The sequence below is a fragment of the Corylus avellana genome, chromosome ca5 (genome assembly GCF_901000735.1).
Source record: "Corylus avellana chromosome ca5, CavTom2PMs-1.0".
Classification (NCBI taxonomy): Eukaryota; Viridiplantae; Streptophyta; class Magnoliopsida; order Fagales; family Betulaceae; genus Corylus; species Corylus avellana.
The window spans coordinates 35418019-35443650 of NC_081545.1; the positions used below are offsets into that span (position 1 = coordinate 35418019).

A 25632-nucleotide genomic window follows, 5' to 3' on the forward strand; every position below is an offset into this window, starting at 1 on the left:
TTTTTTTGATAAGTAAATATGATATAAAAGAGCGCAGAGGGGCGCAACCCATATACACGGGAAGTATACAAGAGAGCGCCTAAGAGGGAGAAAAATGAACAAGAAAATCAGAGAAGCTAATTCCTATAGGAGCTAGCCAAGCGGCCGTCCAGGAATACAAGGTAAAGAGGAAAAAATGAGTCAAATCCTCTATATTCCTAGTGGAGTTTTCAAAGCATCTAGCATTCCTTTCATTCCAAATACACCACATAAGACACAAAGGGATCATCTTCCACACTACCGCGCTTCGAGAACTTCCTCCCGACCACCAACAATCGAACAAGCCCCTCACCTTGCGAGGCATGACCCAAAACAGCCCAAACCGATCAAAAATATTATGCCAAAGAACACTTGCAATCTCGCAATGGAGAAGAAGATGATCAACCGACTCTCCATTCTTCTTGCACATACAACACCATTCCACTACCACTATGTTCCTCTTCCGCAGGGTGTCGTGAGTCAAAATTTTGCCTAAGGCCGCGGTCCACCCGAAAAAAGCCACTCGCAATGGCACCTTTGTCCGCCAAATGCTCTTCCAAGGAAACAATTCATGATCACATTTGGACAAGGCCTTGAAGAGGGACTTAACCTCAAAATTGCCTTTCTTAGACGAAGACCATCGAATACAATCCATAGAACCTAAGGATATCTTGTACGAATACAACCGGTCAAAAAAGGAGGAAATCAAATCCATCTCCCAATCCTGAACCGACCTCACAAAAATGACATTCCATTCGACAACCCCATTCCTCCAAATAAAGTTATCCTTCACCCAAGCTTCTTTATGTCTGGCTATGCTGTACAAAGACGGGAAAGCATGCTTCAAAGAGGAGTCCCCACACCAGATATCATGCCAAAAGCGAACTTTTGAACCCACCCCCACCTCATAATGAATACCTTTGGCAAAAAAATTCCAACCTTGCCTAATGTGCTTCCATAAACCCACACCATGGGAACCCGAAACCTCCTTTGTGCACCAACCACCCTCCTGATCTTCATATTTAGCTTTGATGACCTTATACCATAGAGCCTCACTCTCATTAGCATATCTCCAAAGCCATTTACCCAGAAGCGCTTGATTAAAATGATGCAACTTACGAATGCCAAGCCCACCATACCGAAGGGGACGACAGACTTGATCCCAATTTACAAGATGTAGCTTATGCTCTTCTCCCATCCCTCCCCATAGGAAGTCTCTTTGTACTTTCTCAAGTCTTTTAGCTACACTTATAGGAATTGGAAACAGAGACAAAAAGTAAGTCGGAAGATTAGAGAGCGTACTCTTAATGAGAGTTAAACGGCCTCCTTTAGAGAGATACATTCTCTTCCAACCTGCCATCTGTCGCTCCATTTTTTCGATCACATCATTCCACATAACCTTATCCTTATGCCCCGCCCCAAGAGGGAGACCCAAATACTTCATCGGCAAGTCGGCAACACTACACCCAAGAATATTAGCTAAAACCCCTATGTTCTCCACCTCACCAATAGCCACAATTTTAGATTTACCAAGATTCACTCTCAAGCCCGACACAGCTTCAAAACATAGAAGAATGAGACGCACATACCGGATTTGCTCGATAGAATCTTCACAGAAAATCAATGTGTCATCAGCAAATAAAGAGTGAGAAACCACTAACTCCGATAACCCCCTATTTCCCACCGAAAAACCAGTCAAAAAGCCTTGTTCAACCGACACATTCACCATCTTACTCAAGGCCTCCATAACCAGCACAAAAAGTAACGGAGAAAGGGGATCCCCTTGCCGAATTCCCCTTGAGCTATTAAAAAAGCCTTCCGGAGAACCATTCACAAGAATGGAAAACCTTACCGAAGTAATACACCACTCCATCCACGCCCTCCACCTCTCACCAAACCCACACCTACGCAGCAAATACAACACAAAGTCCCAATTCACATGATCGTAGGCCTTCTCCAAATCTAATTTGCAAAGAACACCGGGCACCCCTGACTTCATGCGACTATCCACACTTTCATTTGCAATAAGGACTGAATCTAGGATTTGGCGGCCCCCAATAAAAGCATTTTGAGAGTATGATATGATCTTACCCAACACAGTTCTCATCCTGATAGCAAGAACCTTAGAAACAATTTTGTACACCCCTCCCACCAAACTAATAGGCCGAAAATCCTTCATCTCCACCGCATCTGCCTTTTTTGGGATCAAGGAAATAAAAGTTGCATTCAAGCTCCTCACCAATTGCCGTCTACGATGGAACTCGGCAAAAACCGCCATGACATCATGTTTGACAACACCCCAGCAGGCTTGAAAAAAAGCCATGGAGAAACCATCTGGACCCGGAGCCTTATCACCATCCATGCCTTTAACCACCTCCCAAACTTCCTTTTCCTCAAAATCTCTTTCCAACCACCTATTATCCTCCTCATCTATGGATAAAAAAGGCTGGTTGTCCATTCTAGGTCGCCACGTGCTTTGTTCCGTGTATAATCTTTGATAATAACTCACAATGTGAGCTTTTACCTCAGCTGGATCATCGGAAAGAACACCATTAATACGCAACTCTTCCACACGATTGTACCTGCGGTGAGAGTTTGCCATCTTGTGAAAGAAACGAGTATTGCGGTCCCCCTCCTTGAGCCACAAAGTTCTTGATTTTTGACGCCAATGGATTTCTTCACAAAGCAAGGTGTTCTCCAATTCTCTCACCATATCCACCTTTCGGACCTTTTCCTCCTGTGCTAACCCTCTTTCCTCTGCCAATTCATCCAACTCTTGAATACCTCCCAATAGCTCCTTTTTCTTTCTCCCAATGTCCCCAAACTCCTCCTCATTCCACTTTTTCAAATCCAATTTGAGAGATTTCAATTTTTTTGCAAGCACAAAACTAGGTAAACCCTCAAATGAATAAGTTCCCCACCAAGAGCTAACCTTATCAACAAAGCCTTCAGCTTTAAGCCACATATTTTGAAATTTAAAGCTCTTATTACCTCCACAAGGGGCCCTAAGCTCTAATTATACGGACATATTTTAGAAATCCCCAAAATACTCACTCAGTGAACGTCGCAACGTTCACTCTGTTCCCGTCTACTTGGCATTTCACTAGTGTTCTAATATGAGCCACTAGTTCAAACAAATGACAAAAATATCTTACTGAAATTGTGTGTAACCTCTCTCTCTCTCCAGGGAAAATTTGGTCAGTCAAAAGCCTAATCAGTACTGTTTAAAGTAAGCAAGCAACTGAAGTATAGATTTCAGGCAGGGACAATTTCAAATTACCATTAAAAATGAAATAACAATCGAAAAGCAGTATATTGCAGGCACAGACCCTGGGAATTTGTCAGTAAATGATTCACAAGGACATGTAGGACATACCAGTATCTCATAGAATAGCCTTGCACTTTCTTTCTTGGTTCTTCCTTCCAAAATCCTCCGTATGCTCACTACTTCCTCCTCTCTTCCCTTTTTCCGATTTAGGAAATTTTTGTGCAAGCACCTTGTTGCTATTCTGTAGATCACAAACTTAACAAGTTGAAACCAAATTTTACAAAGAACCATTGAGAATTGATATTCACCAAGAGAGAAAATTGAAGGAGTGCAATCCATCTTACCTGGTTCTGTCTGACCATCCATCTACAATAAAAATAAGATCCATATGAGATTGCAAGATAGATTAGCACAGTATTAAATCTAAAACCAGCCAAACTATTAAACAATGTTAAATATTGGAATAAATTTGGGATAGTTCTCACAGAGTTCCGCGTTCTCTGCTCCACATGAATATATCTCCTGAGACAAAACACATGTATAAATAAACAAAATATGAGTCAGTTATCAAACATGCATATTCAACTCCAGAAATAGAAAACATGCTATTGAAAAAATATCCACCCTTATTGGGTCCTCTAGACTTGGTAGAGTTCAAACTACTCATATCAAGATAATTCTTCATGTAATTTTAAGGCTACCCCGTAATGATCATTATTTCACCTCATTCATTAGACAGAGATCAAGTTCTTGATCCTTGCATGGAGATGGTTCCGGCTCAACACTTCCAAATGAAATTGCAGGCCGTACTCCCTCTGAGTTAGGAATTTTAGCATCATTTGGGCTTTCAAATGATCTTATCGATGTTGGATGCTTAACAGGTGTTTCTGGAGCGAGACCAATTTGCTCTGATCTATCCACAGTAGACGATTCTGCAATTTTCTCTGATCCACCCACAGAAGGAGATTCTGGCATATCTAACTTCTTAGGCTTGTCCATGGTTGCAGCAGATTCTAGAATCTTCAATTTCTTTGTGTAAAAGAGAGATCTAAGCTCTGATGAAATACCTACCGATGTACATTGAGTAAAGATAGCACAACAATTATTCATTTTTAAAAGAGAAAAAGATAGCACAGCAATTGAACCACAGAGAAAATGGTTATAGCAAACTTACAAGGGATCAAAGGCTCTAAGAAACCCTGCGGGAGAATGGAAATTCGAGAAGCTTTCCATGCAGCTAGAGCATTACGAGGAGATTTTCTTCGTTTAGAAACTAAATCACTTGCATCATGTATGCTCTGCCTAAGTACCCTGTAAAAGTTTAACATGGCATAGCATATGCCTTTAGTTCTCTTCTTTTTTTCTTTTTTTTTTTTCTTTTTAAATTTTTCTCAGACCTTCTACATTTCTGTCCATTTTAATTAAAATCTTATGTTCAAAATGATGATATTGAGATTAAATAAATTCATAAATAAAAAAATAAAGCTGTTTAATGATATTGATGGCTAAATTGTTCACAAGTTCTATCATCCATAATATAGCTCTTAATAGGGTCATAAATTAACAGCCATATCAACAAAATGACAGAAATAGACAATTAGTATACACCATGCTTTTATTTATGAACACCACCAAATATGAACACGTATCGAGTTAAACTTGAGGTAACAGTACTTACGCATTGGGCAACACTATGGTCTCATCAATTAAACATTTTCTTTTCCTTGAAATCCGAGCTCGCTCCCTAGCAGCTGGTGTACGAATAAACCCTGGTGTAGAAACAACTGCGTTGAGGGAAGAATTGCAAGTAAGGACAATCTTGTTAAGGACAATAACCCATTTAATAATATACAGTTGCAACTTTGAACTGCAAGTTCTGCAACGCATAAAATAAGAAGTCTCTCACTGTCTTATTAAGCAATAACAACTTTGCCTTTCTGATTAAGAAATAATTTTTTTAGATAATTAATAAACCAATCTCGTTAAAAGCGTAAAGCGCCCCTAAGTACACAGGAAAAAGCATGAATCATCAAGGATATAGTTGATAAACAATTCTACCAATGTCTATTTTTCAAGAGGTGACGAGAAACATAATTTAAAACCCTATCTTGAGTATTTGCACCTGATGCATCTGGAAACTTGGATGGAGGAGTCCCATCAAGCATAATGGCCGGTGGACGCTCTTTAATATTAATCTGACACTTCCTATTTTCTGATGATGTCAGAGTTGGGAACTTTATTGACTCTGACTCATTATGATGCCCTGCATTATATTGTCTAACAAGTTTTGGAGATTCCTCCATGGCCCCACAAAATGTATCAAGGTCCATACATTCTCCTTGAGAGAATTTATCAACTTGAAGCTTCTCTGTGCTTGTTTCTAAGTCGCATAGATCATAAGTTTTTGTAATGACCTGGTGCATTTTGTTTTCTGATTGTCCCAATTCAAGAATCTTTGTTCGCTCTCCATCAATTTGATGACCTTCACCAGATAGATTAACATAATCTACAGATTCTCCGTCAATGCCACAAAATGTCTCAAGGTTCACACATCCTTCTTGAGATAGCCTACTGTCTTGATGCTTCCCTGTGCTTGCTTCTCCAGGTATTTTGTCTTCAAATGGTGCTGCTACTGGAACCTTTATCTGCACTCCCTCAGTCTGATGATCTTCACCTAATGATTCAAAAGGATCTGTAGGTTCTTCCTCAACTTCACAAAATGTTTCAAGGTCAACACATTCTGCTTGAGAGAACCTTTTGTGTTGAAGGTTCTCTGTTTGTGCTTCTAAGTTGGTTAGATCATGTAATGTGCTTAATTCCACATCAATGTCCATCGGGCCCAACAATAGACTGCAACAAGAGTTATTTTATTATTTAGAGAGAGAGAACGCCACAAAAAGAATATAAAGCAAGAAGTTTTATAAAACTTGAGCAACCCTTACATACGAACAGACATGTATACACATGAAATTCACGAGAAAGAGTGAAAAAAAAAAAAAAAGGGAAAAGAAAAGAAAAGAAAAGGATGGGGTATGATTTACGTACTTGTCGGCCAAAGTGAAATCAGTGCAGTAATTACTGTCAAAGACAGCAATCTCCTCATAATGATACTGCAAAACCACAAAAACCAGCATTTTAAGTACATATCTCTAATGAAACAAAGATAGCAAAGTCATTATAACTGCTTATAGGTCATTGAGACTGTATGGTTTTTTTTAAAAAAAATTGAACAAGATGTGAAAATTTTGGGTTTTTTTTTTTGGGGAGTAACCATGAACATAATCTAATGCCCAAGATAGAGTAATTATTTGGCCTGATAAATTCTTTGATCTATAGGTTTCCACCCACCCTGGGTCCAGATCATTATAACAGTGTCAAACTCATCAGGTTGTAGATTAATAATCACTCAGGTTCAGAGAGGATAAAACTACATGCAGCTCGCATTTCAGTATATGGGAATTGCTGCATAAACGACGCTGTCATATCATATTGATTAGCAATGTCCTTTTGTATTGATGTTTATAAAGAATAAGACAATGAGTCCTTGTTAGCCAGGGAAGCATATCATGCTTCAGAAGAAAAAATTATATATTAACGTAAAAATATAATAACAAAAAACAAACAAATTTCACCCATAAACTTATGCATGGACGTATCTGGTGAGACGTTACAAAGGACAACTGTAGCATTTTATCCGTCAACATGACTGGGACATACCTTGTCAAAAGAGTACTGCCATATTCCCTCTTTTTTCCATGCACCATCTGTTCCATATCACAAGAAATATATAAACGAATACAAGCAAAGTAAAAAGTACTTGAAATTTGAAGGAGATTTAAAACCTTTCAGAGTTATGTCTTCACGTGGCACCACATTACCTCTGGGAAGTAAGAAAACATAATATATTATAAGTTGATCAAAACAGAGACAGATAACCTCAACCAATCAATTTTTTAACCGGATAGCTTACCCACTAACATCATCAAGGATCTCTAGATCAAAAGCATCAAGTTCAAACCTTTCCGGTAGAGTAATAGAGAAATAAGGTGCGCGCAAGGTTTCCACTGGTAAATTATCTTTTGTACTAACCACAAAGTCATTGATCTTTACTAGCACCTTATGGCAGTCATTAAACAAATATTCAACTTTTTTTGAGTATACTCTCACAACACCTAGAAGCAGGTAGGCCAGCACTCTATATGTGAAAACATTCAGCTCATCTTGCAAAATTTTATCTGTGTGAAGCAAAAAAATAGGAAATAATGGGACAGGATGATTAGAAATCCAAAGTTAAGAGATACAAAGTGACAGTAACCATTACTTCCAAAACAAAAAGACAGACTAATTTTACATGTTAGATCAACTTTGACGTGTAAGGAAATTCAACGCATATAATTCTGACAGTAATGATCTCCCGTAAATAAGACTCACTTTTCATTTTTGGCCAACTGCCACTCCATGAAAAAGCCATAAAAGTACTTTTCTTAACCTTGAAATCAGACAAATAAGAAACAAAATTGTTAATTCACCTTTCAAACATTTTTTTTCAGATATTGAATTTCCAAAGGCCGTTATTGAGATTTTTACTCATGCTGATTACCATCATCATTACCACTACACCACGGTTAAAATCACCACTATACTGCAAACATCATCACCTCTGAAATGTAACCACAATTTCGAACATTTTTTCTTTTGTATATTCCACTATGACTGCCACAGACACCACTATCCCAAGCCATATAGTTCTTATTTTGCCATCATCAAAATCACCACCTGCCATGCCACCACCTATGCTGCCATCAAAACTACCATAGCTATTACCATCTTTGTCAACACCAAGCCTATAATTCCAGTCAAATACCATTTTTCATCGTAGTTGACAATTTAAGCCTTTTCCTCAGCAGCAGAAAGTCAATAAAAAAAGATACATATTCACCTGACTGAAATGCCAATCAAATTAGTATCTATGTTTCCCAAAATGATGCTCTCAACATGCCTAGGGTGTTCTAGTCTTCAGTATGTAGATTATATGCTTGTCACATGAACAAGATGTAGACCTTTAGTTCAGACTAATTGCTGAAAAAGTTTTTTATGAGTTCATGACTATTTAGCTTATTTCACTGAGGCTGCAGAATGGAGTCTCATCAGCTCAACTAGAAGTTTTCTACCATGAAATTTTTGATAAATTTATTTTTTCCCTTTTGGTTGATCACAACCAAATATTTTCCAGCCCCATACTTGGCTATGAATCACGAAAGGTAGGCAGACATTAAACCCTTTATATTGATGAATACCGAGACATGTTATCAATTCTTTAGCTTAATCGATGACTTAAATGATCTTTTATACTTACCTCAAACTAATTGTTTGCCACTTAATACATTAACAATTTGGGTTAAATGCTATTTTGGTACCTGTGCTTTGGACCGTTATCAAAGTAGCTATTTGATAATGGTCCAAAGCATAGGTACCAAAATAGCTTGTTAACCTAAACCTTTTAAGGTTTAGCAACACGCAGAGCCTGAGTCCAAGAATTTGGGCTCACTAGTTAATTAGGTTGAACTTAGCTCCAATGATATGATGGCCAAATTGGCGGTCTATAATAGGTTCACCAAAAATTTGTAGCAATATTTGTGAAAAAAAAAACCTCTCCTATTCCATGTTCCTGTAGATTTTCCACTTCCACTTCTCCAGCTGGAACTCTAAAGTTATAGTTTCCCATGTCAACTTTCTCCAATTTGACACTATAATTTGAATGCCAAACCATAAATTTTTACTTTGTTCTTAAAGTGAACTGCCTTCTTTTGTCTGAACTAAATTAATTATAATCAATTATAAGGAACAGGACATAGAACCTAACAAGAAATTCTTGGCTCAGAAAATTGCGATTAAAATTATTACTCTAAAAAAGAACGTGGGATAGAGTCAAGACCAAAGCCACTGTCCAGCTTAAATTCTCAACGGCCAGATTATCTAATACCTACAGCCAGTGAATACGAGCAACTTACAAAATTGCACTGCTCTACTACTCAGAACGATATCCACGGATGGGTGATTTTTTATTGTAGTCAACAAGGAACAAAACCTCAAACTAGGTCACACAATGGTTGCACTTTATAGCCAGAGAAAAAAGTTTAAAAAAAAAAAATCAAATTTTTAGAAGAACCCCCCAAATGGGTTTAAGCTGATTCAGCCATTATTTAATATACCCATGTAAATAAAGCAATTTTTTATACATCTCATAAGCACCCAGATGAGCCAAACCCCAAAAAGGAGGAGGAAGAAAAGCCTGTTGCGTCCGAACAACACCCACATTCTTGTTCAAATATAAGAAAGAAAAGATACAGCAGCTAACACAAATGAGGGAGATAACGACAGAGTTTAAAGCTAAATTTTAAATACGAATGAATATGCTGCAATTTCTCTCTTATTTCCCCCCTCAAAAGTCAAAAGGCAAAAGCCAAACCCAATATGGAAGATAAAAGTCAGTGTGTATATGTATAATATGCGTAGATAAGCACAAGCATATACAAAAGCTGAAGAGAAAAGAAGACGAACCAACGGAGGAGGAGATGTCAGTCTCAGTAACTTGAGCCTTCTTGAGCTTTTTGAAGAAGTAAGCAGCAACCCATATGGCGCCTAAAGGCCCTCCTTTGCTTGAAAGAAGACACTGCGAGTAGAACATACTCCTTTCTCTTTTGTCTCTCTCTTATCTTTCGCTTTGGTTCTGATTCTGAAATTCAAAACATTGCTGAAAATGCTTCTGCTTGTTGAGAATGCAAGGGATGCTTATACGAAACGGTCGACTGCAGTGCGCTGCAAGCCTCAGACCCAAAAACAGAAGGAATTTTTCTTTTTTTTATATATATATAAACGGAAGGAAATAATTGTGAATTAAATATTGATGATTTTTTTAAAAAAAAAAAGGAAAAAAACAATTATTTGTACTTGTTTCAAACTATTATTTGTAAGCCTCCTTTTATTTTATTTATTTATTTTTTTTTTAAGTTGGCAGCTCTCTTCAGTTCCTGAAAAGCGACACCCAACTTGCCTCAAATAGGTTGAGAGTTATTATATTACTTATTTTAAAAAATAAATTACTATATTACTATTTGAGACAAGAGTTATTTAGTAGATTCATGCATAATTGTTATATAATTGGATAATATTATAATAAAAATCAATTCCTAGATCAACATTTGTTAAAAAAAAAAAAACAAAAAAAACCTGATTTTTACTCTTAAACCATTAAGTTATATGGCAGTTGGACATAGTCTTCTAAATAAAATTAGTCTTTCAGGCAATATTATACCTTAATTATATTTTTTACTATATATTAGTGTACATAATTTTGCTAAATTATTGATTGAATTTGCGTTGTTGAACTATTTATGGAAAATATGGCCAAAGCAATGATTTCTTTTAATTAAAAATAAAGATTTTATAAACTTAAAACTGAAAATAAAATTGGGGGATTAAAAATAGAATGGAACTTCATAGACAGAGAGACAGAGAGAGAGAGAGAGAGAGAGGGGAAAACAAAAAAGGATATTTAGATTAACCAACAGCAAAATAGAATGGGTGTTGACGTGTTGTTGGTGTTGGATAATGCCCGCGGCGTGAGTGCTCTGTAGTAGACAGAGGCAATAGTAAAAAGTCTCCTTTTTTACCGCAATCCACTACTTGACACGTGTATTGCCCAAGCAACGTGTCAATCCTCCATATCTTTCAAGTAGAACGACAATAATTGTCCAGAATTTGACCACGACAACTTCACCCAAGGCCCAAGGATGACAAAAATCACTGGCTCTCCGCCCAGTACAATCAAAATGATCAAAAAGAACTTGCTAATTTGTAACATCGTGCCGGGTTTGTTAAGTGTCAAAGTAAAAAATCATACAAATTAATTTTAATTCGATTTATTTAATTAAATTAGTTAAATTATTTAATTTTAACTTATTAATTTTGCATTGAGTTTGTCTAAAATGTACAAATCATGTAAAAATTGCTAATCATAATTGTCGCATGTTGAGTTCAAATCATGTTAACACATTAATAAAAGATTATATAAATAAACTCTAACTCAATCCTTTTAATTAAATGCATTAGACCTATCAACTCTGACCAGTTAATTTTGCATTAGACTCGTGGCGGCTTTGCAGGTCGTATTAAAAATGATTTGCCCTACTTGAAAATTAGCTTCCCAAACAATATTGTTGATAGAAGAGAAAAGGAAAATAAATGACAGAAATTTCCCACAAACTCATTTTTAATCAGTCTCTAAAAGCAACGTGTTCTTCGAGCTATTAAAAAAACATGTGTTTCTTACATGCTAAAGGACAAATCTCACTTTTTGAGACTGGTTTGTACAAAACTTGTGCCATAAAATAAATATCATTCAAGTCTACTTTGCAGTCCAGCACTAAAATTTTTACACCAATCGTTTGCATGCAACTGAATAACGGTATTATCACAAAATCAGGAGAATCACTTTTTTGAGCAACAAAAAAGGCCATTTTAGCAATACAATTATACAGCAACTAGAGATGCAGAAGTAGGCTATCTCCCGGGAAGAGTATACATAGACCAGAACAACATAAAAGATATAACAAAATATGGGGAGTAAATGCTTTCCAATGAAATAAGCAATGGAGTAACTCATGCTATGCAATTGAGAACAGATTGATTTCAATGACAAACATTCTGCTTCCATACATACTTCCCCGATGCCTCATCATCGAGCATGGCAAGGAGAAAGCCTGGTCAATATACAGGGACCACTGAGCAGGTGATCCTTGAGGAGAGCACGAGCTGAACAGGATGGCAGATGCGTCTCCGACCCTTCTGCGTGCAGCGTTATGCGCCAACATGCACTCTGAAACTTGATTAAAGCTCACAACAGCACTGAAATGCCCAGAGTTTGCAAATGCAGCTGTAAATTCGTTTACATGATCCAATTTCCCCGACACAATACTGTTCTAATGCCCACTTAGGAGCACCAACATTTGCTTTGACTTGGAAATTGCACCTCCACGACAAGTCTCATCGTACATTGTCTGATCAAAGGTCATAACTGCTGTTGCTCTTATCCTTGTCAGGGAGCATTTTCTCCATTTTCTTCATTTTCTTTTCCAAAGCCTTCTCAAAGTCACCATATGACAGTGAAAGCAGCTGGTTCAGCAGCAATGAAACTCCACACTCCTTCATACGTGCATACCTTGGTTTAATCCTCTCTTCCAAACTATAACCAAAATATTGAGGGAATTTCACGAGCTCTGGTTTTGGATAATCCATGGTCAAAAAGAACTCCCATTTTGTTATCAAATTCCCTGACAAGCTAAAAGTATATAAGGTCCCATATCTCGAAATCATGGTCCCAATTTCCTCAATACTATATCCCCTCTCCAAGAAAAATTCTGTCACAGGCTTCAGATTTGCTTCAATACTAAGACCAAAAGTCTGTGGAGATCGATAGAGAAGATTAGCAACATCAACTCCCAAAGAACAGAAGTACTCAGCAGTTGGCCGTAACTTGTCCTCAACACTGTAGCTAATAATGTTTGGGCTGCGTGTCAGAATCTTACCAATGCTCTCTGCCGAGATGCCCATCTCATGAAGAAATTCCACAGTGATCTTAACCTTCTCCTGGCTATAAGTGAGAAGATGTGGCAAGCGATATATCACTTTTGCCCATTTTGTCTTGTCCACACCCAAATTCTCTAGGAAGGCCATGGTGGGTATAAGATTTTCAGAGAGACTAATTCCACACAACTGAGGCCTTTTGATGAGGATGGTGGGAATATCTGATTTTGGTACCCCAAGATCAAGAAGAAACTCAACCACTGGCTTGATTTTCCCCTCCAAGCTATAGTAGGCAAAGGATGGGTACTTTTGCGTAATTCCCTTGATCTGCTCAAGATCCATACCAAGCTCTATGAGATAGAGAACTTGAGGGCGGAGATTCCCAGCTGGGTCTATCTCACTCACTCGAGATATGGCCTTTAGCTTCTTAGCGTCAAGGGTTGGATTGGGCTGAGAAACTGGCAGAATTGTTTTTTCTTTAACAGGTGGGTTTGGAAAATTTTCCGCTACATCTACCATAAAGTTCCCATGCTCTTCGAGAAGGGCTTCAAGGTAAGGATTAAGAGCATCCCTGATCTCAAGGGTTGTAAGTTCACGTCCTGCCATGTCAAGGGGAACTGGATTAACAAGGATCCACTTCAGAATAAAATAAAGTAAGTTAACGGTGGCTCGAGAGAAGCAATAATATGTTGAAATCGAACCTACTAGATATCGAGATTTATGAACAGAATGAAGCTTTGAGACGAGGTGGTCAATGAAAATGTCTGACTTGTTGATGGTCCTTGAAGCAACTGCATTGCTCAATCCTTGTTTCTTTAAGAACAAGGTCAAAACAGCCTTGGCTTCTTCTTTTTCTGCTGCTAACAGGGCTGGAGGCACCACTTTCAAGTTGAATGACCCATCTGTCCCAGAATCATCTAGCCATAATATCAAGAAAAATAATGTTAACATCGTAAAAGAGAAAATGATAATTCAAATGTCTAAGTTTTTTTTTGAATCTTATGTGGAGGTTGAAACAGCACTGCAAAAGCCACATGAAAGAAAATGTAAGACTTACCGAACTTTGCTTGGCAAAAGAAGAGTTTTGCAGGAAAAGAAAGTCGAGTCCTGAATATGATAAAACAAAAATCAGCATTTCCATACTTAACAGGTAAGAGAAAAAGAAAAGAAAAAACAAAAAACAAAAGAACAAATACAAAGGGAGAGAGCTGTGGAAGGGTGAGAGAATGTAGCTTCAGCTGCTACAACTACTACAATCATTTAAAACATTTATAGTAACTCAACTGAAGGAAATATGGTAGCAACCATCCTGCCCACCCTGCTTAAATACCAAAAAGTTCAAAAATAAATTAATAAGAAAACCTACGCCTACTTACTACTTCCTATCTATCGAAACCCATTTGCATTAGGGAAGAGGCTCCTGAATATATAATCCATCTCTTTACCATCCTATGCATACACACATTTGTGAACTTCAAATGCTGGACTACAACATCTTTGGTTTTCCTTACGCCTCACCACTATTGCAGTACTTCATCAGTGTGACTCATCCTTGAACGTGTCTGAAAGTCGAATCACCTCTAAAGAATACCATCATATATCACAAAATCACTCGCTTGCATTACTCTCCTAAAGGATATCTACACATCCCCTGTCAAAATCATCCTTTATTTAGCATAATATTCATCAATTTTAACACGCGGGCTTCTTAAGCCATACAGCATAATACTCTTAATCGGATTATTTTTCATCACAATTGGCACAACCCCATTAAACCCGTAACACATTTAGCTTCAAAACAAGAACGTTTATAACAATTGAAACAATACACAAGCCGATGGTGTAGAAAACGAGAAAAAATACATGTTAAAACAATCAATTTTTCCTCTTAACGTCACTCAAATAACTCATATTTCACATGTACATAAGCCAACCACGCAACAGGTACACAAATATGAATATTCTAGTCAAGAAGTCGCGTAATAAAACTTTCTCTATAAAAACAGAGAAATGGTCATGGGTGAAGTACCTTGAGGTAGTGAAAGTTCCTTTTGACAGAAATGAGAGCTGCTCGGGAGAGCTGATTCCACAGAAAGCTCTCATTTTCTATCAAAAAATGGAAAAATTAGGGTTTGCAGGGCAGAGTGAGAAGTGAGAACCGAGAAAGAGTGGGAAAAGGGCGGTCTTTTTCTCGCCTATGGATTGGGAAGTGACGTCGTTTAACTACCAGGCGCGTTTGGTGGGCCTGTGTAATGTGCCGTTGAGATTGAACGAACTTTTGAGTTTTGGACCTGTCTTCTGACTGTGTGGTACAACTACAAACACACGGACAGGGTTTTATCTAATAATCATTTTCCTCCCAATTAGAATGATGATTTTTTTTTTTTTTTTAACTCAGTTTATTGTTCTGATATTTATCCGTTTTATTTATAATAATTTTTTCCCAAATTAGAATGATGAATTTTTCTTAATTCAGTTTATTATTATGATATTTATCCATAACATGTTTCTAATATGATTCACAAATCACACCTGTTTTTAAAAATGCATATAACACAACCACATCCTATGAAGACATATTAATTTAATAGAGCAAATTAAAATAATTTTAATTCAATTTAAAGAAAAACTTTATCCATCTATTTCATATACAAAATGTTTGGGTCGGAAGGCCACGCAAGACAAACAACAAGGCCCATCAAGTATAATAATGTCAATTTGGGGGTGTATGCCGGGGCAGTATGGAATTAGGATCCTCTTCACTTTAAATGAATTGGATAATATCGAATTAGTTATATGTAAAGAGTTTTGTCCTATCAAAAAGTGAAAAGAAACATTATTTACATGTAACTAACTTGATAGCATTTGATCTTGCCGGTATAAAACCATGAATTATGAGTAGTGGCCCGGGCTTGATAAATTCATCCATACGGTCCAATTTCATGATATGCCTCTTTTCACCTGTGAAGTCCACGTGGGCTTTCGGGCCTTTTCCTTATCACACGTCGTCGTTTCATAGCCAAGAAGAAAAAACTAGCCCAGGGTTTATCAAAAATCTAAAACCCTAGGAATCAGACTCGGGGAAGAAGAAGAAGAGCATGAAACTCTAGAGGCTAGATCCATGTCGATTTTTCTGAGACGCGCATTCTCCAATCGAAACCTCCTTCTCCTCCGAAGCTCCTCGGGCCTCCATGGCGGCGAGCTCCGTCAAGTGATCAGCTGCTCTTCTAACAATGCCATGAGCTCCGAGACTCATCACAGTACTCTCACTCTTTCGGCCGTTTATTTCCTCAGAGAATCTCGCAGAGGCTTCGCCAAAGGACGCAAATCTAGTAAGTAGTATTGTTTATGTTTATTTTGATGCCCAACATAAGCCATTTTTTATGCTTTGAGATTTTATTTTTGACTGAGAGAGTAAAGGGTTATAATGATCTTTTTTGGCGGAGCCTTGGCATTTGGTGATTATAATACTACATGTTTAAATCCATTGTGAGTTAGATTCACGGGCTCGCTATTGAATGAATTTTGGGCTTTCTAAGAGTTTTATTCGTTTTTCAGATCGCGTTTTGTTAATACCTTGTTGGGTTCCATTCTTATAGAGGAATTTCTACTTGTGTAGCTTTGGAAGATCCCTATGATATTTCTCTGTATTGAGCACTTCGTTTAACTGCTATAAAAAATGAAAATGAAAAGTGAATCCATGAGATAAAGATCCATTGCTGGTATGCTGGTTGAGAGAGTTTTAGGTATTTTAGACGCATATTTTTGTTGATTGCAATACCCAAGTGAGCTTGGCAGAAGTGATTCTTTTTGCAAGAATAACTGCAATTTGTATAACTTTTCGCAACACACATGCTAGCTTTTTGCAAATTTATCATCATTATCCCTTTACATTTGAATCTTTTTTTCCGATTTGGTTGCACCTTTAGAGGATGATGATGCTGCAAGCACTATTGAAGTTTCCCCTGATATTGGACCCACTATTAAGGCAAATGCTGCCTCGCAGATGGAGGCGGCACTAGGTGCATTATCAGGAGAGTTGACCAAACTAAGAACAGGAAGGGCATCTCCAGGTGCATTTCTCAATGCCATCGCTATTTGTTGCTTGTTTATTCTCTCTTTCTGGTTGTCTGATTTATTAACACGGTTGTCTGTGGAATATCTCTACAGGGATGCTTGACCACATTATTGTAGAAATTGATGGTGTAAAGATGCCCTTGAGTCACTTAGCTGTTGTTTCAGTCATGGATTCCAAAACATTATCCGTAAATCCTTATGATCCAAATGTAATGAGCTAAACCTCTGCTTATTGAGTTTATTACTGTTGGTTTCCATACTTGTCTTTTCTTCTTCATTAGCATGTGTAACTATTTCTTATTAACACGTGTCTGTGATTAGGTCTTCAAATCTGTTGATCTATTATGATGGAATTTTTATGTATCAGTTGCATTAAGCCAATAGTTTTGGAAACTTAGGTTCATTTAAACACCCTTTTTTTCTACATGCTGATAGACACTTATGGCTAAACATTCCAGTATAGAATAATCATTCCAGTGGTGGTGCTTGTTTTATGCAGACCTTAAAAAAATTAGAGAGTGCCATTGTTGCATCTCCATTAGGCTTAGCCCCCAAAGTAGATGGTGAGCGGTTGATTGCGGTTATTCCAGCGTAAGTGATTCTGTTTAATCTCATACTGCCACTTCCCTTGTCCACAAAGAAGCCCATTTGCTAATAATGTCTATTTTAAAAATCTTTGACTTGTGATAATCATAGTTTTAATTACTGCTATATTTCAATAATTTTGTTTAATTATTTGCCATGTTAAATCTTAATCTATCTAGATGAATATTGCTCGACTCATTTACATTTTTTATGCTCTCCAATGACCAGATTGACGAAAGAGCATATACAGGTAAGCAATCATTGCCTTTTCCCTTCATTAAAATTTTTTCATCTTTTACCTCTTGTCTCTACACCGTGATGGCTACTGTTTTATATCATTGGACATTTTTACAAGGCTGTGTGTAAGGTGGTTGCCAAGTCTTGCGAAGACGCCCGACAAAGTATTAGAAGGGCTCGCCAGAAGGTATAACAGTATCTTTTTTTTTTTGACTAATCTTATCTATGTTTATATTTCATGGGTATTATTAGAGAAATATAGATTCTTCTTTGGGTAAATTTGATCGCAATGAAATAATCTTCAAGCAGGGCTGGGGCAGGACTAAACTATAGTATTGATACACAACTCAAGACAAACTATATATATTCATTAGTTTACTGTAAACAAAAGTTATCAAAATGTCTAGCCCCTTATTTTTAGTTGTCTATTGTGGTGGGCTCACAATGAAATGTACCTGTGACAAGTGTTCGTGGACGAGAAAGAAAAGAATCAAGGGCATGCCCACCCGAACCCCTACTCCTAGGCCAGAGCAAGAGCAGAGAGAAAGAAGGAACATTAAAAGTTTCAAAATACACGGGTCCGCTCGACCAGGGCCTCTTCTTCTTTCCTAGAGATTCAAGAAGATCATCCAAAATAATGTTAGGCAGTTTGTGTGGCAACGAGTCTAAATATGGGAGCGTCATTATTATAGATAGGGAATACAAATGTATTCTATGCATTGCTGTGAAATGCTCCCATGTTCTTAATCTTTATTGTGCCTAAGCAGATTGTTGGTTGGTTTTACAGGCAATGGATACAGTGAAGAAATTGTATTCACATGCCCCTAAGGATGATATAAAGAGATTGGAGAAAGGAGTGAGTTCTAATCACAGATACATAAATTGATGAGTTTTACAATGTTTGTAGTGTTTTCTGAACCTCTCTCCTTTTCTCAGATCGACGAGTTGACCAAAAAATTTGTCAAGTCCGCAGAGGATATGTGCAAGGCGAAGGAGAAGGAGATCACTGGAGGCTGAGTTCTGGATTTCCTTTGCAGGAGTACGCAGACTTTTAAGATCTCAAATCAGTAAAAAGTCCTTTGAATATCAAATATTTGGTGATCAATTCCATGAGTGAGATTTTGTCATGTTTTACTTTTATTCAAACTAATCAACTAATGCGTTTAAGAGCCTTTAAGAGCCTGTTTGAAATTGCGTTTGAAAAATAGAGCTTTTAAGTCAAAAAAAACTTTTGGGTAAAAGCTTCATTTTTAAGTTTTTACCAAAAGTACTTTTTGCCCATTTTTAAGCTTTTTGGACCCTTAAAAGCTTTTCATTTTTTTTACCAAACGAGTATGCTTTTCTTAAAACGAATTTTTTGAGTGTTAAAAGCACATTTAGGCCTCTCAAACGCAATTCCAAACGGGCCCCAAGTCAATTCTAACAAACGTTGAATCAATCATTGTTTGTATAAAAACAAAAAACAAAAAATCAATGGATAAGTTAAAACTATTTGGTCAAAATTGTGAGATAAAAAAATAATTTTTTTGCATTACTCATTTCAAATTTATCATATCAAATTATCAATCAATTAATGTGTTTAGCAAGTCATATACGAATTGAGTGTGTTATGTGACACATTAACTTCAAATTATAAATATACCCCTAAATTAAAAATTAAAAAAATAAATAAAAATAAAGTAGCCCGGACCCTCTCCTGTGAGGGGCAACGTTAGGGGCACGGGAGGAAAGTCTGTCTCAAATCAAAAGAGTAGGAGGGGGTCTCGGGGTTGGGTTTGAGATTCGGCTCAAAATGTTCTTGATCGGGCTCAACCAGTGATTAGCTGAACAAAAGCTACACAATGTACAACTACCGGCGACCAAAACCTTTACAATGAAATAGCAGCTGTGAAAAATACTCCAAGATGAAGTACTCCTCCAAGCATCTATACATATTGCCTACTTCAAATCCTCACCATTTTATGTCTCTCTCTGCTTACCAAAAATAGCCTCTTTTGTCACAAGCTTTATACCTCTCACCCAAAGCTCAGCCCTTTCAAACCCACCCTCGCATACAAAATGCAATTCCTTGTTCTTCGTAGTCACCACCCTAAACACTCCAGGTTCATCCGCACCACCCTTAATCCTCCTATTCTTCCGAAAGGCTGGGCTGGGCCCCACCTCAGCGTGCCGGCATATCACATTTCTCCGGCTGGAGCTCCCCCATCGCAGCACCCCGCCAGACCCCACCATTCTAATCTCCTTCCCGTGTGGAGTTCCTTTCCCTTGCTTGGTGTGCTTTTGAACGTACGCACCGCCTAAAACTAGCTTGCGAGAAAGCTCATCGAGTATCACACGCTCTGCATTGTTTTTCTTGCCAACAATTTTTCTTGCAAGTGAGAGCGCCGTTTCACCTCTAGCATTTTTAATCTCACAATTGGCCCCATGTGAGATCAAGAGCTCACACATGGACCCATGGCCTTCCTTTGCAGCCAACATTAGTGGAGTATAGCCGTCCCCATCAGGGACATTTACATCATAACCTCTACTGGTAAGCAATTTAACCGCATCCAAGTCACCGTGACGAGCAGCACAATGTAGAGCACAGAACCCTCCAGCATTGCGGTTGCCCTTTTCAAGGGCAAATTCAAGCATTACCTTCTCAAATAGGTCGCGGCTCTGATGCAACTCAGATAAGCTGATTGCAGTTTCGCCAGATTTGTTGTGCAGCTTTACATCAGCCCCTGCATAAACCAGCAACCTGAATGCTTCAACATGACCCTTCATAGCTGTAACCATGACTGCCGAGAAACCATTTTCGTCCTGATAATCAAGATTAAATCCTCCCCGACCCATAATAATTTTTAAAGCCTGAATGTCTCCAGCTTCGGCTGCAAACATCAATGGAGAGAAAACAGACATACTGCTGGATCGAGGTATCTTTATAGCTTTGATTACATTTAACACTGTTTGTTGAAAACCAAGGGACCACCGGTTTGACCCAGCAATTGAACTTGCAGACTGACCAGCAACATTCACCAAGCCAAAATCAGCACCAGCCATGGCCAATACCTTGAGACTCTCTTCATGCTTATATTTTGCACAGATCATCAAGGCAGTGTCACCACAATCTGTCATTGAGTTTAGATCACAACCAGAGTCAATTAGGCATTGAAGAATTTTTGACAATCCAAGACGGGCGGCCATGTGTATGGGACGGAACTCAGTTTTCTTGGTTGTCTTAACAGGGCATTCTACGTCCGCACCACAATTCAAGAGCACCTTGACAGCTCCTGCATTGCCACATAGTATAGCATGGTGAAGGAGAGTTCTTCCTTGATGAAGGATATCGGGAGAGAGGTGTTTGATGAGCATGCGCAAGATTGCACCACTCTCTTCAAAATACTCCACCGCACACCAGGTGATGGCATAAGGTTCCGCCAACCCTGCACCCACTCGAAATTCTTCCCCTGTAGCCATGTCCCAAGACCAAGCTCCCAACTTGACTTTGATGTCCGTCGTGGCACCGGCCTATTTTTACATTTTAGGAGAAAGCCCACAATGAGAAGGGGAAAAAAAACGAAAATCATGAAAAGATAAAACAGTAATGATTCTGTCACTATCTTAGCCAATACTGAACCTGCAGTACGCATCATCCTATCACATACTGCGAATATAATTCATTTTCAGGGAAGAATCTAACGCAATTCTAGAAACCTGCACCATTGGCTTTGTCATCAGGTAGAGATCCAGCTGTGATAGCTAGCACACCAACATCACAGAGGGACCCACCCATGAGTTTCAGACTAAAATAATGAAGGTTGTATTTCTGATTGTTTATTCTAAAAAATAAATAAAAGCAGCAAGCCCAAAAAATAAAAATTAATTTTTTTTATAAAAATAAAAAACCCCTTTTTAGGGTCATGTGACTGCTGATTCTATTATTTTGTCTGAGACTAAAGATCAATTTCTCTTGACGGTAAACTTGGAAGTTACAAGCTAAGAAGTACGCAAATTTACTGCAAAAGAAGCGAGCCCACACAAACTTGGCCACCATATGTTCCGCCCTAATCATTCCAAAAATTAATACTGAGACATAAAATACTCACCTGGAGCAGCAAATGGACGACGGAAGCCTGCCTGCCAACCACAGCAGCAGCAAGTGCAGTACAATCAACATTCATGTGAACAGAAGGCTTAGATGACTGAAGCAGGACCCGATCAGCCGCACTTGCATCCACACCACACTGCCATTAAGCAATACAGTCATTGTATACATTAAACAATCATTCCACAAAACATAGAGGAGAATGAACTCATGACATTAATTGGCTGCCCTGTAAGGCCTGCTGTTAAACACATTGCTGTGAATTCAGTTTCTATCTGGAAATATCCTTCCACAACCGTTAGAGAGAGGGGAGCGGACCCTATCTAACACAAAAAAGGCATAGGATATTTGTAATGAGAGGTTATCATTTCTAGCTTTCTACAAGGATTGGAACAGTTGTATAAGGAGAAGTTTCAGAAAGCCAAAATTTCTAAGCAAGCTGAAGGCACGTCGGTCTGTTACAGATGCCAAAATTATCACAGCCCAAGGAGCACACAAGTGTACTACAGCTTAGAGAAGATGGCTACAGTAACTGTATAATGTTCATTTCTGTTTTACTACAACAGTCCATACAGTAGTATCTAAAAAGAGTTGATGATTGATAGCCCATAGGATTACAATGCTTACCTTCATGAGTGTATCAACTACATCCACGAAACCCCTGAAGCATGCTGTGACAAGAGCATGCACAGCAACATGGGGCCGGATCATATCAGATCCCATAAGCAGCTCTGCAAGCCTTGCACAACCATGACAGCTCGCCTCCAGCAGAGCCTCCTCACAGGCTGGCTGTGACGCCCCAGCTTTCAGTAAGATCTCAAGAATCTTGAGGTGGCCCTCCCTCACTGCTGCTGTTGTCGCGAAGCCTCTGAAGAGTTTCTGGTTTACATCAGCTCCAGTGCTCTGTCATGTAAAAAGCACCAACCCTTAGTACATTGCCAAGCCCTTGACAAGACTCCACAAGAAGACATTACACTCTTGTCTCTTTCTTTTTCTTTTTAATTTTCCCAAAATCTCAAAGAAGGTTAAGAAGAATAAAACCAAACCAGTACCATACCAAGCATCTTGGACTCTTTGTTAATACAAAAGGTAAGGCCACATGCAGACAAAAATGGGGAACAATTTACAAATCTGATGTGATAGGGTAAAAAGCACAGAACTTCCATTTGGCAATACACGAAGGCCATTAATAAGAAAGGGGGTGTATCATGCATGCATACAACTAAGTACTTAACCTGCTCTGGCCAAAGGTCAAAGACAACTCAAAGGCATTGATTAAGACTGATCAAATGAAGTTTACGCTTAATATCTCTGATTTCATCACATTACAAGCATTTTACTCCCATCAAACCAATAGAAGAAAACATCATCAAGTATTGAATGAATGATTCTACAGTATTAGAAAACTATCAACACCCACCGTGACTACCCAACTTTCGTAACAAAATTAACTACCAAAAAAAGTTTCATAACAAAATTCAACAGCTCGACAAACTTGAGAAGGAAGTTGAATAGAGATCATCACATTTTTGTGGTGCTTAAGCATAGCAATCAAACACAAATTCGTACAAAGTTTTGTGGAGTATAGTCAACAGCAAGGCAACATAGGCAAACGATTCAGAGGGGTACTATCCTGCAAAAATAATACTCTTCCTCTCAAACAAGAGGGGGGAAAAAAATTACCATTCAATATAAAAGAGCCATTATAAACTACACCAGCAAAGGCAAAGAGACATAGTTGATCCAAAGAAAAAACTACTGCCAATCTACTGCTTTACAGAAGCGGACTACCACCACTTCTCGGTTGTAAACGCACAACAATTAAAAATAGAATGAACCATAAAAGACCCAAGGATCAAAATCATCAATAAACTTCAATAATGAGAAATCATTCAGAAAATATTTATAAAGATGGTATGCTATGTGTAACAACCATGAGAGAAGTCCATGACTATGATCTGATGGTTGAGACCGATTGTTTTTATTACTTCTGCAATTTCAATCCAATCAAGAGAAGGCTTCATCAAGTACAGAATACCGAATCTCAATACTTGACCAATACTTTTGAAGTATGCAGTTAAATTAATCACAGAGCAGATGAACAGAGTGTTATTGTTTACGTGAACAATGAGATACAGAGACAGTCCCACATAATAAGAAAGAAAATAATATGGCACATGATAAGAAAAATAAGAACATTAATTTTGGTTTATAGAACAAGATAAGTGGATTTAGCTGGAAAAAAAAAAAATGGTTAAAAAATAAATAAATAAAAATAAAAACCCTCAAGACGATCATGAACCGGATTCGAATCCGCCATTTGGAAATCAAAAGTGAATAAATTAGCTAAGGGCTACCAAATCCCTTGCATAATGGACCCAATGAGGTAAAAGCATTAAAGACAATGAATGTCCAAAGAAACCAAAACCACCCCGAAGAGTGATAATGCCTGCGGAAATCGAGACCTTAGCTTCCAGAAGCATTCTTTTAAACTAAAAGCTTAAAACGCATCAAAACGTCCTGGTATTCTCAAATCTGAGTAGATAAGCAGAGAGAAAAAGCAGATATGCTGACTATTTTAGGGGGAAAAAATCAAGTACTTAAAAAGCACTTCTTCGAACAGTAAAAGTTACCGAGATTTGGATATCCATTTTATTAAAAAACAGAACATTAAACATAAAGAGCAAGAGAGATTTAAATTTTATTTCACTCATTTCCTTTCCTTTTCTGAAGCAACCAAACTGAGTAGGAGAGAGAACTCTTTTCAAGCTTAAAAGAAGTTGATAAAAATACTGATAGAAGCTTTAACGGGAGATTTTAGAATTGAGAATCGCAAACTAATGAAAACAAAATAGGCATAAAATGCTTCAAAATCAGTTCAAATTCTTTTAAAAATAATAATTTAGAGATAAAAAGCGCTGGAATAATCTAAAACTAGTGAAAACCAACAATGTGAATACAAAAACGTAAATCACCATCTCAATCACCAAAATGCAAAGAAAACACATAAAACAGTTTCAAATGTTTTCCAAGCAAATATAAAGCGCTTTGAGACCAGTGAGAATCACAAATTTGATCACCAAAAATGTAGAGAGACAAACGAGTGAGAGAACTCAACAAAATCAAAGCAAAAGAATAGACACATCTCATTTTCGACATGCTTCAAAATCAGCGAAAATCAACAATGTGAATGAAACAGTCACGAATCTCAGCTTCGGTGACAGTGATCTGACCACTTACCAGCAATTTCTTCACAAGGTCCACATTCCCGGTGTGTACGGCGAGAAACAATGAAGTGACGTCCGTCTTGAACTCCTCGTACTCCACACGGACCTCGCTCGCCGATTCGTCGCGGAGGACCAGCTCGGTCTTCCTGCTCTTCAGGCACACAGCGCCAACGAAGTTCACGTCGACGAACGGATCGGCGATGCACTCCATCGCCGACCTCAGATCGCCGGAGAGAGAAGCTTCCAGAAGCCGCTGCGAGACCTCGGCCTCGTAGTCCACCGGAAACACCTGCTGCCTCCCGGAGAACACCGTCATAGTGACACACGTGGCGGAGCCCGAGCTTCGGTAGTACCAAACTCTCGCTGCAACTTCAGGCGAAGGCTCGCATGCGCTCTCTCTCTCCACGAAACGCGATGCTCAATAGAAACTTTGAAAGCAGTGAGCGCCAGAGACACAGAGAGGGAAGTGGTGGACGGGTGCGAATTTATTGGGATGGTTTAACTGGGACTTAACCACGGTTAAAAAAATTGGTGGGATGTTTAAAAAT

General features: G+C 38.2%; 4 protein-coding genes across 4 annotated transcripts in view; 1 reads left to right on the plus strand and 3 right to left on the minus strand.

Moving 5' to 3' along the window:
* The window catches only part of LOC132183307 (sister chromatid cohesion 1 protein 2), a 12138-nt gene extending 2030 nt beyond the window's left edge, over positions 1–10108 (minus strand). The window contains exons 1-12 of the mRNA XM_059596716.1: positions 9848–10108; positions 7257–7521; positions 7129–7166; positions 7004–7050; positions 6332–6396; positions 5409–6136; positions 4965–5070; positions 4461–4597; positions 4010–4353; positions 3772–3808; positions 3631–3652; positions 3395–3527 (exon numbers count right to left, since the gene is read on the minus strand). Coding sequence (XP_059452699.1) covers positions 3395–3527; positions 3631–3652; positions 3772–3808; positions 4010–4353; positions 4461–4597; positions 4965–5070; positions 5409–6136; positions 6332–6396; positions 7004–7050; positions 7129–7166; positions 7257–7521; positions 9848–9974 — 2049 coding nt within the window. The 5' untranslated portion in view covers positions 9975–10108. The remainder of the gene's footprint in view (positions 1–3394; positions 3528–3630; positions 3653–3771; positions 3809–4009; positions 4354–4460; positions 4598–4964; positions 5071–5408; positions 6137–6331; positions 6397–7003; positions 7051–7128; positions 7167–7256; positions 7522–9847) is intronic.
* Positions 10109–11683: 1575 nt separating this feature from the next.
* Positions 11684–15043, minus strand: LOC132183309 (transcription termination factor MTERF5, chloroplastic). Its single transcript, XM_059596718.1, has 4 exons — positions 14901–15043; positions 13929–13978; positions 13573–13788; positions 11684–13470 (listed from the first exon to the last, which is right to left on the minus strand). Exons 1-4 carry the CDS (start codon positions 14972–14974, stop codon positions 12350–12352), a joined length of 1461 nt encoding a protein of 486 aa, XP_059452701.1. The 5' UTR covers positions 14975–15043; the 3' UTR covers positions 11684–12349.
* An 868-nt stretch (positions 15044–15911) lies between these two features.
* Positions 15912–18897, plus strand: LOC132183310 (uncharacterized). The gene is made up of 8 exons (XM_059596719.1): positions 15912–16203; positions 16801–16944; positions 17042–17157; positions 17448–17539; positions 17762–17783; positions 17889–17957; positions 18558–18626; positions 18707–18897. The coding sequence occupies exons 1-8, from the start codon at positions 15993–15995 to the stop codon at positions 18785–18787; spliced, it is 804 nt and encodes a 267-aa protein (XP_059452702.1). The 5' UTR covers positions 15912–15992; the 3' UTR covers positions 18788–18897.
* A 666-nt stretch (positions 18898–19563) lies between these two features.
* LOC132183311 (uncharacterized) lies at positions 19564–25535 on the minus strand. Its single transcript, XM_059596720.1, has 4 exons — positions 25098–25535; positions 22485–22760; positions 21859–21996; positions 19564–21280 (listed from the first exon to the last, which is right to left on the minus strand). The coding sequence occupies exons 1-4, from the start codon at positions 25398–25400 to the stop codon at positions 19730–19732; spliced, it is 2268 nt and encodes a 755-aa protein (XP_059452703.1). The 5' UTR covers positions 25401–25535; the 3' UTR covers positions 19564–19729.
* Between the last annotated feature and the right edge of the window lie 97 nt (positions 25536–25632).

Bases quoted from the DNA above. Each gene is read 5' to 3' on its own strand.
- LOC132183311 (XM_059596720.1), bottom strand. From the start codon at position 25,400: ATGACGGTGTTCTCCGGGAGGCAGCAGGTGTTTCCGGTGGACTACGAG. The intron at 21,997-22,484 runs GTAAGCATTGTA...GCTTAATGGCAG, and splicing joins TAGTTGATACACTCATGAAG to TGTGGTGTGGATGCAAGTGC. The intron at 21,281-21,858 runs GTGAGTATTTTA...ATGTAAAAATAG, and splicing joins TCGTCCATTTGCTGCTCCAG to GCCGGTGCCACGACGGACAT.
- LOC132183309 (XM_059596718.1), bottom strand. From the start codon at position 14,974: ATGAGAGCTTTCTGTGGAATCAGCTCTCCCGAGCAGCTCTCATTTCTG. The intron at 13,979-14,900 runs GTACTTCACCCA...TATCATATTCAG, and splicing joins GGAACTTTCACTACCTCAAG to GACTCGACTTTCTTTTCCTG. The intron at 13,789-13,928 runs GTAAGTCTTACA...TATTATGGCTAG, and splicing joins CTTTTGCCAAGCAAAGTTCG to ATGATTCTGGGACAGATGGG.
- LOC132183310 (XM_059596719.1), top strand. From the start codon at position 15,993: ATGTCGATTTTTCTGAGACGCGCATTCTCCAATCGAAACCTCCTTCTC. The intron at 16,204-16,800 runs GTAAGTAGTATT...TTGCACCTTTAG, and splicing joins CGCCAAAGGACGCAAATCTA to AGGATGATGATGCTGCAAGC. The intron at 17,540-17,761 runs GTAAGTGATTCT...TCCAATGACCAG, and splicing joins TTGATTGCGGTTATTCCAGC to ATTGACGAAAGAGCATATAC.